The 16,458-nt window shown below is 39.9% G+C and overlaps 1 protein-coding gene across 3 annotated transcripts in view; it reads right to left on the bottom strand.

Moving 5' to 3' along the window:
* The window catches only part of SNX25 (sorting nexin 25), a 58,057-nt gene that overhangs the window by 24,046 nt on the left and 17,553 nt on the right, over positions 1-16,458 (bottom strand). For 2 of the 3 annotated variants that reach the window (XM_052683025.1, XM_052683026.1), the window contains exons 4-6: positions 13,588-13,760; positions 12,541-12,727; positions 6,820-6,890 (exon numbers count right to left, since the gene is read on the bottom strand). In XM_052683025.1, the coding sequence (XP_052538985.1) occupies positions 6,820-6,890; positions 12,541-12,727; positions 13,588-13,760 (431 nt within the window). The remainder of the gene's footprint in view (positions 1-6,819; positions 6,891-12,540; positions 12,728-13,587; positions 13,761-16,458) is intronic. The other variant, XM_052683027.1, reaches the window with a different exon arrangement.

Genomic DNA, 16,458 nt, shown 5'->3' with positions numbered 1-16,458 from the left:
TCTTTCTCCCTTACTCCTCTGCAGAGCTGACTGACTCTTACTGCTCAAAAACCGACACTTTCAAAGTCAACGACCAGTGCCATATAATGACCTTCTAAAAACTTCCTTAGCAAAGAACAACACGTTCTCAGAGGGTTTTAGAGGAAAACGTGCTTATTACGTTGTCTTACATCCTGTGATCGTAGAAGGCCTCCAGGAAAGAAAAACAAACCCTACACCACACCCGCTTCCTGGGATGAATTACTTTGAAAATATCTTCACACCCATAACGAGCCACTCCATGTCAAAACCACTTGGGGTGGAGAGCTGAAGATCCCACTGCCAACCCACTCCTGTCAGCAGGAGAGCCTGGCATGAGGTCCCCCTGCCAACAAACAGGAGGCCCATGCAGAGCACTGCAGCGAGCAACATGCTCTTTTCAATCCATCCTCTCCTATTACCACAGCACTGAAATACAAATACAAGCCTTTTCACCATTTCTGGGAATCAGTGTGATTGCTACATTCAGACATCCTGGCAAAAGCCAGTTAAAACCAGAACGTTATAGAAGCAGCAGCTTGCATTTATTCACATATCCTACAGTAAGCACCAATAAAGGGAAGAGAAGCAGACATGCTACTAATGCTGTTCCACCACCATGCAAAGAAAGAAAATGCAAGATTTGGACAATTTTTTACTAGCAAAACTTTACGATTTTCGGGTGTTCCCCCCCCCCCCGAAAACAAACAAACAAACAACCTGCTTCTCATCAGCAAAACGAGACACATGCTTCCTCCACAAGCTGCACATGACTTTTTCAGCAGCAGTTAATCAGGAACTTCTTCACTGTCCCTTTCTCCATAGGCTTCTCATTTTAATAGTTACACTGCAAAAATGTAACTGAAATGGAAACAAGTCTTGTTCTTTTAGAGCTTGGAGAAAGACAGTCGCAAGTCACCTGGCAACAAGCACAGCAGCACTGTCTCCAGTCCCTGGAGGAACTGCACATGCGTGACTTCGTATGCATTTCTGTAGGACCTTTTTGCAAAAGCTGAGCTTAGCACATGCACAGCCTACTTAATGCTACACTAAGCTGAAGTTCTACTGAGCATTTAGGCCACTGCTCTGACATTTAACAAGAACCACAAGTTTACAGAAAGATAATAGAATTGTACATCTACCTGACCACTGCAGGGCTAATCAAAATTGTATATAAAGGAGGGCATTCTCCAGACGCCTCTCAAACACTGACAGATGTGGGGCATCAACCACCTCACTAGGAAGCCTGTTCCAGTGTTAGACCCCCTCACTTCAAACGCTTCCTCATGTCCAGTCACTTGAAGGGACATTACAGAGAATTCAGGTGCTGATTCTTAGAAACATATAGCACAACACACCCTTCAACATCACAGTGACTATATGGTAAACTTGAGTGTGGGAGAAAGTATGTTCTTTACAGCTACATAACCCTGACCACATATAGCCTCTATGTTCCTCTTGGTCACTTCTGTCTGACCACTCAGCCTTCCTCCCACCCTCTTTTGGCCATCACTAGCTCACACAAAGGATCTCAGGAAAAGGAAGCAGCAGCTCCTCTGGGGAGCTCATTTGAAAATAACAAATGAAAAGAATCAGTCTGCCATGATCAGAGTCATTTCATTTCCATCCACAAGAATCACACAGGCACCGCCTCACCAGAACTCAGTGGAGGATTCCTTCCATATATTCATGCAAGTACAGCTGTATGCAGCTCTTTAAACACTGCCAACAAGCTATGCAAAAATAGTTGTGCATCCCTTTGTGGGAGATGGTGTAGTGGGAAGGCATAATCTAGTTTTGTCATAATTAAGTTAGATGGCATCTGTAATGCACTGGAACAGATAAGCATCCATCTTACTCCACCCGAAATTATCTTCCTGACAAAACTCACGCATCACAACCCACTCTTCCAAGTCAGTTTGGAGTCTGAGTTTCCAAAAGAAAAGCCCCTTTCTAAAGCTGAATGTTCAAGCACCTTTCAGAACTACAGTACATAACGAAGCCTACTCACAGACAGCTCTGTTTCTGCGTAAGCCTTCAGCTCCACTTCAAAACCAAGTATCTAGATGCACAGTGGAAATGCTCAGCAGTAGAAGCCTACTATCACTCAGTAGATTTTTTCATTCAGAAATAAATGGCTGCTTTTTCAATCTGTCTCACAACACCTGCTTGAAAAGGAACAATTTTCCTCAACAAAGATGTGGTCAGTTACAGTGCGGTATCCAAAAATCAGTTCTAAACTGCCATGGTTTCTGGTCATGCTGTCACACCGATGATGGAGGGTGAAGAAAAACAGAAGATAAATAAAATAAATCCATTCAGAATATTGGAAACTGTCCTCAAAGAGATTTGCTCAGTGTTACCTGAAGACAACTACATACAGCAAACTTTCAGGTAAGCATTTGTAGTCTTTCAAAACGTAAAGGATACATGTTTTGTACAGAAAAATGGAATTCCTAAAATGGCGGCTCAAATTTGATTCAGTATTTCCAAGAGATCAACTCTCACCAAAAGGTAAGATAAAGTTGGATATTGGTTTTCATTTTTCAGGAAGATGTACAAAGATGTTATTTTTCCAACCAGAGCACGTGTGGTTCAAGAAAAGAACACGGCCCAAAAATATCAACAGGATGAAATAAGAATGAGTAAAAAGCAAATCTCCTTGTACAGTCATTGCTGCAATGATGCTGACAGTTTCGGAAGAGGGTATATAGAAGGACAGTTAGGAGAAAAAGCAAATGCTGAAGGCTTCAGCAATCTTCTGCATGCATGAATGGGGAATGTAGTGTCAGCAAGCAAGATAACAGCTTCTACTTACAACGGCCTGCACAACTCCAAAAATAAATTGTCAGCACCTCTGCAAACATTAATGCTACACGAGGTTTCTTACTGTTCACCTTCAGCAATGACTGAACACAATCCTGGACACAGAAGTTACATCACCCATCCACAACAGCACTGTAAACCTCTGAAATTATTCTGCTTAGCCTTTTAAGATATTTGACTCTCTCAGGGAGTCAAATGCTAAACCTACTGCTTAAAATGGATTGGATGCTTCTGTACACCTTCCTTTGCTCTTCTAGGCTCATATGCCAGAAGATTCAAGTAATAAAATCTGAAAAGAAAAAGACCCTATAATATGCTATTTTTTCTACTAGAGATGGTTTAATACAATGATCAAAAGTACTTTCTGCTTTTCTTAAAAAGCTTTAACAGCTAGACATTTTGCCAATAGGTGGCACCAACACGAATTAAGAGCTTTGTCCTTGCTGAGGGACAAACATTCCTCTCAAACACCTCTGTGCACTGGCATTAAATGCGTACTTCGTTGTTACTGAACCAAGCCATACAAAGTCAGGGAACCATAGCTTGTATTAGAAGTCATCATGATCTCAAGCAACTTATTCTTAAATAATAAACACCTAATACTTATCGTAAACCAAAACATTTTTGGTCTCATCAATCAACTGCAAAGGTACACATACCTGTTCAGTCCTACTTGTTGCTGGTCCTGTACTTGCACAGTTTACTTCATTACATAGCAGCTAGCCACTCACTGCTGTCCACTCATGCCGCATCAACTGCTTCTCACAGCTGTTGCTGTACCTTTTCTTACCAAAAACACTGTGTCAGGAAAATCCCATGCCTCAAGCTGTTTGTTATTTTTATTATGTGCCCTAAGTCAATACCCAGGCACTAACAATGAAGGCGCATTCTCACAACACAACCCTGCCATCAGAAAATGGAAATAGCTACAAGTTAAGACCAACCCCAGGCTGGAATCAAAGGGAAGAGATGCCCACTACACAAAAGACAGCAGTTCATTTACTAGTAGAAAAAGGGCAATATCACACACTGACCAATCAGATGATTACAGATAGGCAAACAGGTACTGGGGAAAGAGATTAAATAAAAAAAAAGAAAAATGGGAATGTGTAAACACTCCCATTTTGCAAAAAGCTCATGTTTATAGCTACTGACCATGAAATCTAGCAGCCGCAAGGTAGTGATATGCTCTGGCATGAAGAAAGGAAGCTATGAAATGGTAACACTACTAAAGTCTGTTCTATGAGCATTGATTTTCCTGTTTGGTTGTTTTCTTCCACGCGGCGCAAAGCTGTGCTCTGTGTATGTGTGTTCATTCCAATGCTTTAAGAAGGTACGACGGATCCTTTTTCTTTGAACTCTCCTTCAGATCCGTCATCAGATTAAAAAAAAACATGTTTTTATTCCTTCAAAAGGAAACAAGAAAACCAAAACACAAAACCCTTTACAAATATATATTTAACCCTCTACAGTCTGGGGGTTGTTCTTAAAAGTTTTGCTGTGAACCGACTGAGAAAGGAAACTTATGGAGATGAAAGCCTTAGTAGAGAAAATAAAAGGTAAAAAAAATCTGCCTTTAATGTGCTGAACTACAATAGGATTGTACTGTAGGCTAGAGCTGAACATACTGTTCCACACAAATCAAAAGACATCATTTTCTTGAGGAACAGTTATTTAAATATAAAAGCTCAGTTGGAAGGATCTTCAAACTGCCTGACCGCCACACAGAAACCTGAAGTACATAAATGAGAGCACTGTCCAAACACTGTTCGAACACTGACAGTGTGGGGCATCGACCACTCCACTAGGAAGCCTGTTCCACAAGAGGCCATAAAAAAAAAAAAGCAGAATCAGCTTAACCACAGAGTAAGTGGAACTTATCTCCTTTGTCAGAACAAACAGCACCAGGATTTTTACATCTATTTTGCAGAGCAAGGCACTTGCAGCTTCAGAAAAGCCTCTTCTCTTCAGTGCTCACTGCATAGTTAACTGGATAAACTCCAGTGAGACCAAAAAATGATCATCAGTAATTAATTGCAGGAGCCTAAACTGCAAAAATATATTCCCCAAATCAATTCTTCTCACAACAATGCTGCACAAATGGAAATACAAGCTTAGCAAGATTGATTTTTTTCATAATGCACTCAGAGTTAACTTCCCCATTTCATTTTATTACTTTATGAAACACATTTTCCATTCAATTCTCATCTAAGAAACGTTAATATTTCTCTGTGATGCATGCTTGCACAAAAATTAATGCTAACTTTGCCTCCTTTTGGTACAATCAATATACCCCACAGGGATGGATATCTAACTCTATTTTAGGATGTAAAAGAAACGTACATCAGCGTTGTTTTTTCAGAAATTCAAGGACGGACTCCAAACTCTTCTCCCTGCCAACCCCGTGCCTCCTGGGGTGCTTCTTTATGTTTCTAAATTATTTTTTCTTCCATTACACCCTTTAAAAGCTTTCTTATGTGACACAAGGAACTAAACCCAAGATCTCTTTAGTTTAGTTTACAAACAAATCCATTCTTATAACAGAATCACAGAATGCCTTGAGTTGGAAGGGACCATAAGGCCCCCCAGCTCCAACCTCTGCTGGGGGCTGGGTGCCCCCCAACAGCTCAAGGCTGCCCAGGTCCCACCTAACCTGGCCTTGGGCACCTCCAGGGAAGAAGCACCCCCAGCACTCTGTGCAGCCTCAACACCCTCTTCCTAACACTTAATCCATGAATGTTCAATCCCCTGACTTGACTGAGCTACGCTGAATGAAAAATTGTCTATGGTTGCACCTATGAAGATTGCAGCACAAGAAATGCCTTCTAATTATTTTCATAGTAACAAGAATGAATACAAAGAGCACAATAACACTGTTCCATAGAGCAAATTCTCAGCTACACAACACACGTTTTCAACAAAGTCACCAGCATTAGCTCTGCTTCGCACATACTTCCATACCGGAAATCATTCTGTCAGACTGCCTCTCTGCTGCCATCTGTCACACAGCAACAAAATGTAATAAATATTAGCGGGAAGGTTCAACCTTTACTGCTATACCACCAACATCTGCCACGGGTATTGTAGGCCAACATCATAAAATAAGAGGCGTTACTTTTGGAACAGTCTTCATAAAAACTGTGGGTGACGGGCTGCACTGATATCAGGACATGACTGATAACTTAAATCTGCTCTTTTTTTTAGTGTAAAGCCATCTCCCCTTGTCCTGTCATTATCAGACCATAAAATATGTTGGTCCCCTCCTGCTTGTAAACTCCTTTAACTCATACCGTCCATTGTTTTCTATCATGGTTAGGTGGATCTCAAACATATCTGTTCAAGCAAAATTTTGTTTGATAATTTTTCCATCAACAAAATCTCTTGAAGATATACCACAGCTCTGGTACATTTTGAGAACACCATAAAAAAGTATATACATCTTCAATATAAGCACAAATGTAAGATGCAAGTTCACATGCATTTCAAAAGGCAGACGTTGCCAAATCATTGCAGAGAGATTTAAGAGCACTCTGTACTGCAACATAAAAATGCAATATGACGAGTCAAAATAAAGTCTGACTAATAATTACACTGCAATTCCTAATTCTGTGCTTTGAAAGAACAGATACTTTAAAGAATGGATTGCAGGAATAAATAAGAGCAAGCAACATTTTCAGCATAAGAATTTGCAGTGCCAGAAATCCAAGATGCAGCAAGTTCTGAAGATTAAAAAAAATATAGCTGCAATCTTTTTCTTGACCAATCAGCTTAGATGGGAACAGTATGGCAGGGAGGTGGAAATACACCATGGAGATTTTAGAACAATCAGGCAAATGAAATAGAACTGAGATACTAATTGCACAGCATTCCTAAAATCTGTCTAAAAATCCCCCATAAACTGATCTATTTCTGGAATTCAGATAGCTTTGCAAAATGAAAACAACAGATATGACTGGTAACAAACAGGATTCTTACCTTTCTGCCTCTTCACTTGGGGAAAATTGCTGATTGTGGTTGCCTGAACTATTTCCACTACAATCTGATACCTAGTTTTAAAAACAGCAGCGGATAAGGGTAGAGAGGGAGGAGAGAAAGAAAAAAAAGAAACAACAGTGTTAATTATTACCTATCTATAATATATATATATATATTTATTTTTTTTACAGTACATTCCTTATACAGCATAATTAAGAATGAATAAAAAACACCTCCCCCTTCCCTTAAAACTGAGCTGTTGCTCAGTACGTTTACAACCTAAGCAATGTGCACACAGGGAAGAGAGCAGGGAAAAAGTCTTGAAACAAATGGAAAACTCCCAACTTGCAATAGTATTCCTTTCTGTCTAATGTTTCCATGGCACAGACACTTAGTAAACACAGGAAGTCATGCCTTTAACATGAAGAGTAAATACAAATTTGCTGTAGGAAACTAGGATGGGAATTCAGTTCAAGATCAGACAGCTGTATATTAAAGTTCTTCTAGCTAGCGTACATATATGGAGCTTTTGCACTTCTAGGGGGAGGAAAAAGTTCTAAAGTACTCCACCCGAGGAATAATTATAAGCAGCTTATCACCCAGATCTATACTATACACAATGCAAAACAGCTACCACAGTTAGTAAACTGAATTTTAACATCAGTTTTGTAACAGCAAAGGAAACAGTTTCCAATTAAATCTTCTACAAACATCAAAATCCCAGTCACAGCAACCTTTCACATTTCTCTCAGCACATTTATTTTAGAAACTAGTAATACCAGTAATAAAGAAGTCTTCCAGTAAATTTAACTCATCTCTGTAGGAGTTACCTAACCTCGATCAACCAACTCTGTGATAAAGCCTAGTGCCCCATGGGAAGTCTTCCATGACTACTTAATCCTCTGTTTAAGAGAAGACCTGTGACCCATAGAATATATGGTCCTTCATCTATGGTTCACCAGTGTTATCCATTTCTCCCCATCCTTCCTTCCTCCTGTAAATTTTTTAGTGTTTGTTTGGATAATCTTTGCCTCTTCATAAGCGTACTGCCTACATTCACTTCCAACTACACTTTCCAGGTGTTTTTTTCTGCAGTGATCCTGATTCTACACAACTCCTTCAACACCAAACAGAAACTCAAGAACCTGATTTACATAAGCAGTAATTCTATGATAACATGTTTGCAAATATTTCATTTTTTAACCCTATTTCCTTTTGCCATTATTTTTCCCTCATTTCCAGCCATCACCTTAGTTCTTGTTCAATACTTTGGAGTAGGAAAAGCCCCACAAGGAGCCTGCGTTTAACTCTCTGCTCAGACACAGGCTTCCCAAGCAATTCTGAGCAGCTCACTTAGGCTTTTGGTGCCTTCGTTCTTTCATCTGTCAAATGGGCCACTCACCTCACTCCAGCATTCTAAGGTTAAAAACACTGGACATGATGAAATTATCAAGTACCACAGAACAGACAACCAAATAAATACTACCATATGGAAGGTGGTCCCCACTTCCACAGCTTCCCTTCTTCCAAAATTTACACCCATTTGTTCACGTTCCTGGTTTTATACCTTATCATTATTAATATAATAGTAAGCCTTTTCTTCCGTTCTTTACTTTAAGGGAGATGCTCCAAGTTACATCCCCAAAGACATCATTTAACCTGATCCTCCTGGGCCCAAACCACCACCCCAGTCACACTGACCTGCCAGGCTGCAGCCCTTTTTCTCTACAAGTTTGGTCTGAACATTCTAGCTGCACACCCTGTGGTGACAGGTGAGTAAACATCTCTGAAACTTCTAGAAGTGACATACTCATTTGATTTTCAAGAAGTGAACTGTACACAACAAACAGGACCAATCACAGTCTCACATGTACCTTCCCACTCTTATCTCTTCCTCAGCTCTTCGTCACGTTCACCCCTTTCCCTCGCATCTTAAGTAGAAGGCAGCACAGAACATGAGATAACAGCCCTTCTTACCATGAATTCCTTATTGACCTTCTGCTGCTCTATTAATAACAGAATAAATAAAACACTTTTAAAGCAGAAGTAAGAAGCAGCCAGCACCATGGCTGGCTTATTTCCTTATCACTGTTTACTCCATACTACATTAATTCATCCTGTCTTATCTCCAGTATTCTTCTGACAGAAGTAAATTCATTTCACATCTCATGCAGAAATCATCTTTCCTTCCTCATTTGTAGCAGCCTTCCAATTTATCTATGCTAACTTAAATCTGAGGAGAAACGAGGGTGAAATTTCCCTGTACGACTCTCTTCTTGAAAGAAATAAGGACAACACACTTTGTGGAGACTTGATACAATAGAAATTAAACTTTGCCTCACTTCATCATAACAACAAAGGTAAACGTTAGAAGGGTGACTTTGAGAGAAGTTTGTAGATAACACAACATTCCCTTCCCTGGAAGCTTTTTTTTCCCCCCCCCCAAACAAATCCTAGTTTTAAGAACACAAAGCTATGAATGGGAAAAAAGAAGAATTACAAAATACATCCTCAGAAAACTCTCAATTACTTTTTACAAAAATAAACATCAGTTCTACAAATGTCCCTACAAAAACAGAAAGATGTTTCCAAAAAGCAGAGAAATTCTGTTAAGAGATAAAGTGAACAAAAGTCAGAGGCCCTGTACAGATATTAATGAACTGTGAATTCAAAACTTTTACAGAAGTAATGATAAATAGCTCTTGCAGCACTTAAGTTCTACAAAGAGAAACCATACAACCAACACAAAAATCTATAGTGGTTTGGTTTTTTTTTTCCCCTCAAGGCAATGCTTCTAACCACGCAGAGGAACAAAAAGATTTAGAAAATCTTAGCACCATTACTAGCCTTTAAGGGAAAGCCTTTTTGCAAGGCAGAAAGCAGGTACACTTCCTTAGAAGGAGATGCAGCACATACAGCTTCTCTTTCCTGATCTCCTCACCAAAAGCAACAAAATCCTTTACCCACAGGTATTTGATGATCTAGCTGAGAATTCTTCCCTACTTACCAATAACGTACACCTGATTCTTGTCACAAGAAAGCTTAACAAGGCCGTGCTAATGAGATCAGCCTGAAAAGATACTCTGGGGTGGTGGTTTGGGCCCAGGAGGATCAGGTTAAATGACGTCTTTAGGGATGTAACTGTGCTGTAATGTCACATGCATACATATTAGAGCATTCAGGAACTTGAGCCTTCTTGGCCACAGCCAGTCAAGAGTCTGAGGAATTTTTATCAGTGCTTCACAGACTGTTTTATTCAACAAAACATTTTATGTTTATTTTAGTAAATAGACGGTAATTAAATTCATCTGCAAAGATAAAGCACAGCAGGGATGTTTCAAAGAAATATTGAGTTTCCCAGCAACTACAGTGCCTCAGGATAATTTCCTGAAAGCTAAGCCTACACAAAAAATTGTAACTACTTAAATTCATTCTTCTCCAAGATGTTACGTGGCAACATCAGTAGCAATAGGAGGAGGCTGAACATTCATAAATGCCATACACCAGCTCAGAATAGGTGGTGAAAAAAGATTTCCAAGTAAAACCAGGAAGCAAAACTTGTGATAAATGAGTTTTATTATTCAGAAAAGACAGGTTTCCCAGTCAGATGCTAAGAACAGCATACCAGTAATTTATTTCCAGTAGAATGACAACTGGAAGCACTCACCCCACTCCCATCACTCTAAGGGAACCTACCTACGTTCTCTTGAATTCCAAGGGTTTATTTTGCTCTTAGATGGTTTAACTTTTAAGTTGTCCTGTGTAGAGTCAGGAGTTGGAGTTGATAATAATACTTGTGGGTCCCTTCCAACTCAGGATATTCAGTCATTCATTAATACTCTAGTTTCTTCTTTATAAGTTTCTCCCGTGGTTTGCGGATGGGAAATACAACCTGAAATACTACTTAGTGTGTTCATCTCAAGTATCATTTGTTTTGCTCATCCATATAGAGACCGCTGTTTGGTTTCCTTAACATAAATCTGCTAATTCTCTTTGGCACATTGTGAAAGCTTTGCAAAATATACTATCTAACTTGGAGAGGACTACGGGTAGGCCCATTTCTCTTTAAGTGCTGGAGACCAAAAAGAAGAGGAATCTCTTCTCCCACAGGAGAATGCTTTCCATGGATGTTTCCATTAGGGACAGGCTCTGCACAGCAGAAGAAAGAGCACAGTCCTCAAAATCAAACACTATTTTTCTCTTTAAAATTAAATTAGATTTTCTTGAATATTTTCCATTTAAGTATTACACAGGGTGCAGAACACACCATAAAATGATAGTTGTCAGACTCCACAGGGCAGAAAAGAAAAAACCTCAGCGCAGCCAAAACCATATGATTCCATGAAGCAAATTCACTACCCAATATTAGAGAACACAGTTTAGGATGACCTATCAGCTAAAAAGAGAGCATACTGAGTGCATTAATATGCCAGAAGAAAAACAACAGAAGAGTTGGGTTTCTTTTGAAACAAGCAGATCCATTAGTGTGATTATGTTTCTAAATATGACGTCAATTAGGTTTTAGACGGAGTAATAGAGACTAATTTCTGCTGTCAGTAAAGGCACACTGGCCCAGAGTAAAGAGCAAATTTTACAGCAGATGAGCAGTAAGTAGCCAAGCAACAAGATCATTTCACCATCACCTAAATGCATTTTCCTGTCTCAGAAATGCAAGTGGTTTCAGAATCAGGGAAAAGAACAACAGAAAGTATTTATGCTGCCCACAATATTCCATCTTGGTACACCCATCACTTGGCCTGATCAAGCTGAGTCTAACAAAAGGTTTGGGTCACAACAGATGACCCAGAGTGCTCCAAACGGAATCGATGTGCTTGTGTCTTTCAGATGTTGCTGCAGCCATTTAGGAAGAAAGCTGACTTGTGGCAGCAATTAAAGTGAGCCAGGGAAAAGGAAAAACAGTTCTGGCTAGTGGTGACAGATTAGCACCCGTACTCTGAAAACGGGTTCAACAGCTTTCTAAAGCTTTAGTATGCTCAACAAAACCAAAACAATACAAAAATTCTATCTGGATATTACCCCTCTGGCCTGCTCCCCAGGCTTCACTTGCTCTTTATCCTTTCTCTTGCATCAGAAATCACAGGAGAAACAGCACAGCTGTAAATATAAAGCCAGTATAAAGATCATCTCATGCTTGAGCAAACAGGTTCAAGATGCATTTGGGTATGTTATGATGGAAGTCGGAAGGAAAATTAGGTGGCAACTGAGATTTTTTGAGAGGAAAGGAAAATAAGTACAAAAGGGTGTACATGTTATTTTACTGGGAAACAGCAACAAGCAGCACATTGAATATGTAGGAAACAGGGTTTTCTTAACGTCTTTAAGGTACTTTTCAGAGTTCATCAAAATGCTTAAGAAGGATGCAACTGGAAAACAACTCCCTGCAACAGTCCAGAAACACCTCTATGTCACTGGTAAAGTGTGCTGGAACTCAAACCCTTCTTTCTATGTCAGAGAATCACACACTGCAAACTGTGCTGAGTTCCAGCTAAGTGGAATTTTTTAACATTTTCTACCATCAAACTGAGAAGCTGACTATATTACAGATTAATGAATTCCATGGCTTAAAGACCACTTTATTGTCTCTGCTTCACCAACAGAAAAAAAAATTGAATTGAAAATACATTTCATTCAAATCTCAGTAACTGGCTAGCAAAAGCAGCACGTTTAGTTTCAAATAAGCTACAGTGAAGTATCAAGTACCTCAATTGTTTCAGGAATTCAACATCGGTGTTGCTGCTAATCAGCTTGATGAACTCCTCATACGAAGGAGCATATGTGTAGTCTTTCTTCTGATGCTCATTCATCTGTTCTCTGTACTCCAGCTGGCTGAGTAGCATTTGGTTGATATAATCTGGATCACCCAGCAGTTCCACCACTGGTTTCAGTACTGGAGAGGAAAAATATTTTAAAACAAAATCCTTATGTTGAGGAGTAACTGTTGTACTTCACGAGAATACTACAGACAAAAGGCACGAAAAGATGCAAAAAAATCAATAAGAATTTCAAACCAGTCTCCAGGACTATAAAGTACGTTTGAGACCTCACACATATGTCTTCATAATAAAACTGTTTGTGCCATTACCCAAACTAATGTACACTGATGAAGTTGAGTCTCATCTGGGAAATTTCAAGCATATTTTTCCTTTTGTTGTGCGTCTCGGAAACTGTAACATTAAATTTTCATTTGTAATGGCTGTATAGTGAACTGAATTGCATAATGCTCTCACAGCTTCATAACTTCAGAGTTTGAATTCAATGATATTAAAAAATGGCAAGCATATTCATAATCTAATTAAAGCGTATCTGATAAAATGAAAAGCATAATAGAAAACCTTCATTAAAAAACTGGATAATTCAAAGTCTAAAACAAATCCAGTCTGGTATCATAATTCAATCATAATCACGTCTATGGATTCTGAGCATCTGAATGAAGCTCAACACGTCAAAATTATTCATAAAAATAGCATCACTGAAGACTGCAAAAGGGTTCCTCTATGGAAAAAAAAAATGATAGAAGGAATAGACAAAAGGAATTTTATCCTGAAAGGCGTGAGGAAACTAGGCAACAAGTCAGGACAATCAAGTAAGTACATGCTTAATTTGGAAAACATAAAGTGCCCAATTGGCCATCACCGAAAATAAAATATCAGTACTTAAAAGCGTAGCATCAAGACATACATAAAGATGTCTGTAATTATTAATACTGTACACGTGTACATGTTTAATTAACTCTGATCTTTCATCTACCTTTTGTTGCAAGTATTTCTGCAAGGACTATGCGCAAGCTGACAGACTGGACATCCTTTGAGGGTAGAAGACAACACACCAGAATTTGAGAACATTTTTGCAGGAACCTTACTTCTTCATCAGAGTTCCTCAAGCACGGGTGCAACAAAAAAGGTCTCGGTGGATCTTCCTGCCTAAGAAAAGAAAGGTGAAAAAGAAACAAAAAAAAAGGAAGAGAAAGAAGGAGAGAGACATAACTTGCATACCACTTCTATTATGATTATTCACAGTTTTTGAAAATATTAAAAACATGAAAAATTCATTATCAGGTTAAAGAAAAACTTCAGTAAATAAACACTTTGACTCTCATGTATTTTTAAATGGGTTTTTGTTTTATTTTATGTTTTTTTGTTTTCTTGTTTTTGTTTAAGTCTACTATGACACATTTTCAAATTCCTTTGCTCTGCTGGTGTTTTCACCCACCAAAACAGAAATGCTGCATCAAATAGAAACAGTAGAAACAGTCCAACACCTGGAAGGAAAAAAGACCAAGAGCACAGAATAACCATAAAGGAGTCCCCATTTCTCTACACTTCTCAGGGGCAGGAGGAAGAAGAGGGTGGATGGGGGAAAGGTATTTTTAGTTTGCTTTTGGTTCTCAGTCTCCGGTCTTGTTAGTAGACAGCAGTAAGTTACATTCATGACCCTATACTGAGTCTGTTTTACCCACATGGTAACCGGTGACTGAACTCCCCATCTTTACCTCAACCCTTGAGCTCTTTTCCATCGTATTTTATCCCTCTCCTCCTTTGAGGAGGGTCAGTGAGAAAGCAGCCACAGAGTTTAGCTGCCCACCAGTGTGAAGCCACTGCATAAGCAGAGTACTTGGGATCATTTCTAGTTTGAGAAACAGGTCTAACTGCTAAATAATGAAGGTATGTTCTTTCCTTCATAACTGGCAAACAGACAATATCATATGTTTGACCTAGCTTTCTTAAAACATCAGTTTTCAGCCTGTCACCTCCAGACTACATCACACTGCTCTGAGCAAGACACCTATAGAGTAACAGACCTGGTATTATCACTCACGTACACTGTAAACAAGCAACAGATTTAGAGGAGGATTAACAACAGCAAAAAATAAAATAAATTTAGAAGTATTCAGTAAGGATGGCAAATAGAAGAAGTGACTCCCACAGAGCTGGGAAACAAACACCAAACAAGTGACATCAGCAGTTCTGCTAATCAGAACTGAGCACATGGTTAACAGTCAGTGCAGTATATCCAGCGTGAAAATGGGAAGCATAACACTGTAGGGGTGCAAACCTCACACACCTTGACTGCACAGCCAGCAATGACCAGTCCACCTCCTTGCAGATGCCAATGGCTTCCTGGGCTTTTCAGTATTCCTCCGACTGGATGTGCCATGCTAACTCCATAATGGAGGTCATGATGGTACATTTCCTTTTGTATCAAAATGATTCTAGAAGCACAGACAAGGCGCTCTAGCAGTCCTCTCACATCCACATGCCTGGGGCAGCCCAACCACACATATATAGTTAAACAGCATGGTGATCAAATCAGTGATTACAAAGAGACAGACACAGCATCATCCCAGAGGCCCAGGGCCTCAGCAGAAGGCCCTCAGGTGCTACATGTCCCATCCTCCATATGTCCGCTTCCCTCTCAGAGCTGGAGGCTGCTGCCCAGCTTAGCATCAACCAACTGATGCTCACAGAGCTGCTCCAAGCCTATAGCCTCAGTGTGGGAAAAGTGGAAAAAGAACTGTATGCTGCCAAACCAGAAGTTTCTGTTTGTGCATCAGTGCATGGCTACCAGTAACAGACAGCACTGCACAACTGGTCTTCGCTAGCGAGTCCACAAAGGAGCAAATCTGCTGCAACAGTAACACTGCTGTAATAGCACAAGTCGTTTGTTTCAAGGTGGCCAAATCGGGTTCTTAAATTCATATTCAGAAGGAGAATGTGAAAATGTCACTTGCTTTCAATTTGACTGAAGCTTATTTATTCAGTCCCAAATCAAATGTTTTGTATTCAAATATGGATAATGGAGAGGGTTTCAATTCTACAAGTAAGACTAATTTCAGAACAAGTCCCTTGGAACAGCTTGGATGTGAATACTGTTTGCTCTTCAGAGAAGCAGTGTATGAGATGTGCAGATTTCATTACTAACTAGCACAGGTGGTGCAGCTGATGTAGTTCCAAAAGCTGTTTATCTTGTTCTGGTAGGATCTCTTCTCTCTGGCAACTGAATACCTGGCTATTTTCCTCAGCACATTTCCATTGCTCTTGCATCCTCCAGATACATCCTACTGCCTCCTTAACAACACATCAGCCACCACATCACATGCTGTCCCTAAAGGCATTCATTATTTATCCAAAATCGGATACATCCCAGGCAGACAGAAAGTCTGAGCCATTTCTGTGCAGCCACCTCTCAGGGAAGCCAAGTCTTCCTCCTCTGGACAGGTTGAGCCACCCCGTCAGCCACTTCAAAACACCGCCAGAAGCAGGAGCTAAATGCCAGGGAACAGGTGACATCCACTCAGCGTCTGCTAGCTGGCAGCAGACCCATTCCTAACAAGCAGTTCCTGGGTATTTAGAACAATGATAGAGAACCTGAACTAAAAACAAGCAGCAACTGTTCCGCCAGCTGGGAGCACACACTAACACACAGCCCTACCTTCCCGGACAAACTTACCTAATTTGTGGGACACAGCGCAGTTACTAGATCAAGCATGAAGGCCAGCTGTTATGCACATAGTATTTCACCAAATTGAGATTAAAGTCCCTTTTGCCATCAGTATCTTTCTAAACACATCCACATACAGCATCAATATCCCAAGGAATGTCAGGTCTGTTTGGGACTGCC

This window comes from Tympanuchus pallidicinctus, unplaced genomic scaffold, assembly GCF_026119805.1.
Source record: "Tympanuchus pallidicinctus isolate F22 unplaced genomic scaffold, pur_lepc_1.0 scaffold2, whole genome shotgun sequence".
Lineage (NCBI taxonomy): Eukaryota > Metazoa > Chordata > Aves > Galliformes > Phasianidae > Tympanuchus > Tympanuchus pallidicinctus.
This window is presented reverse-complemented; position numbering and strand designations above follow the sequence as displayed.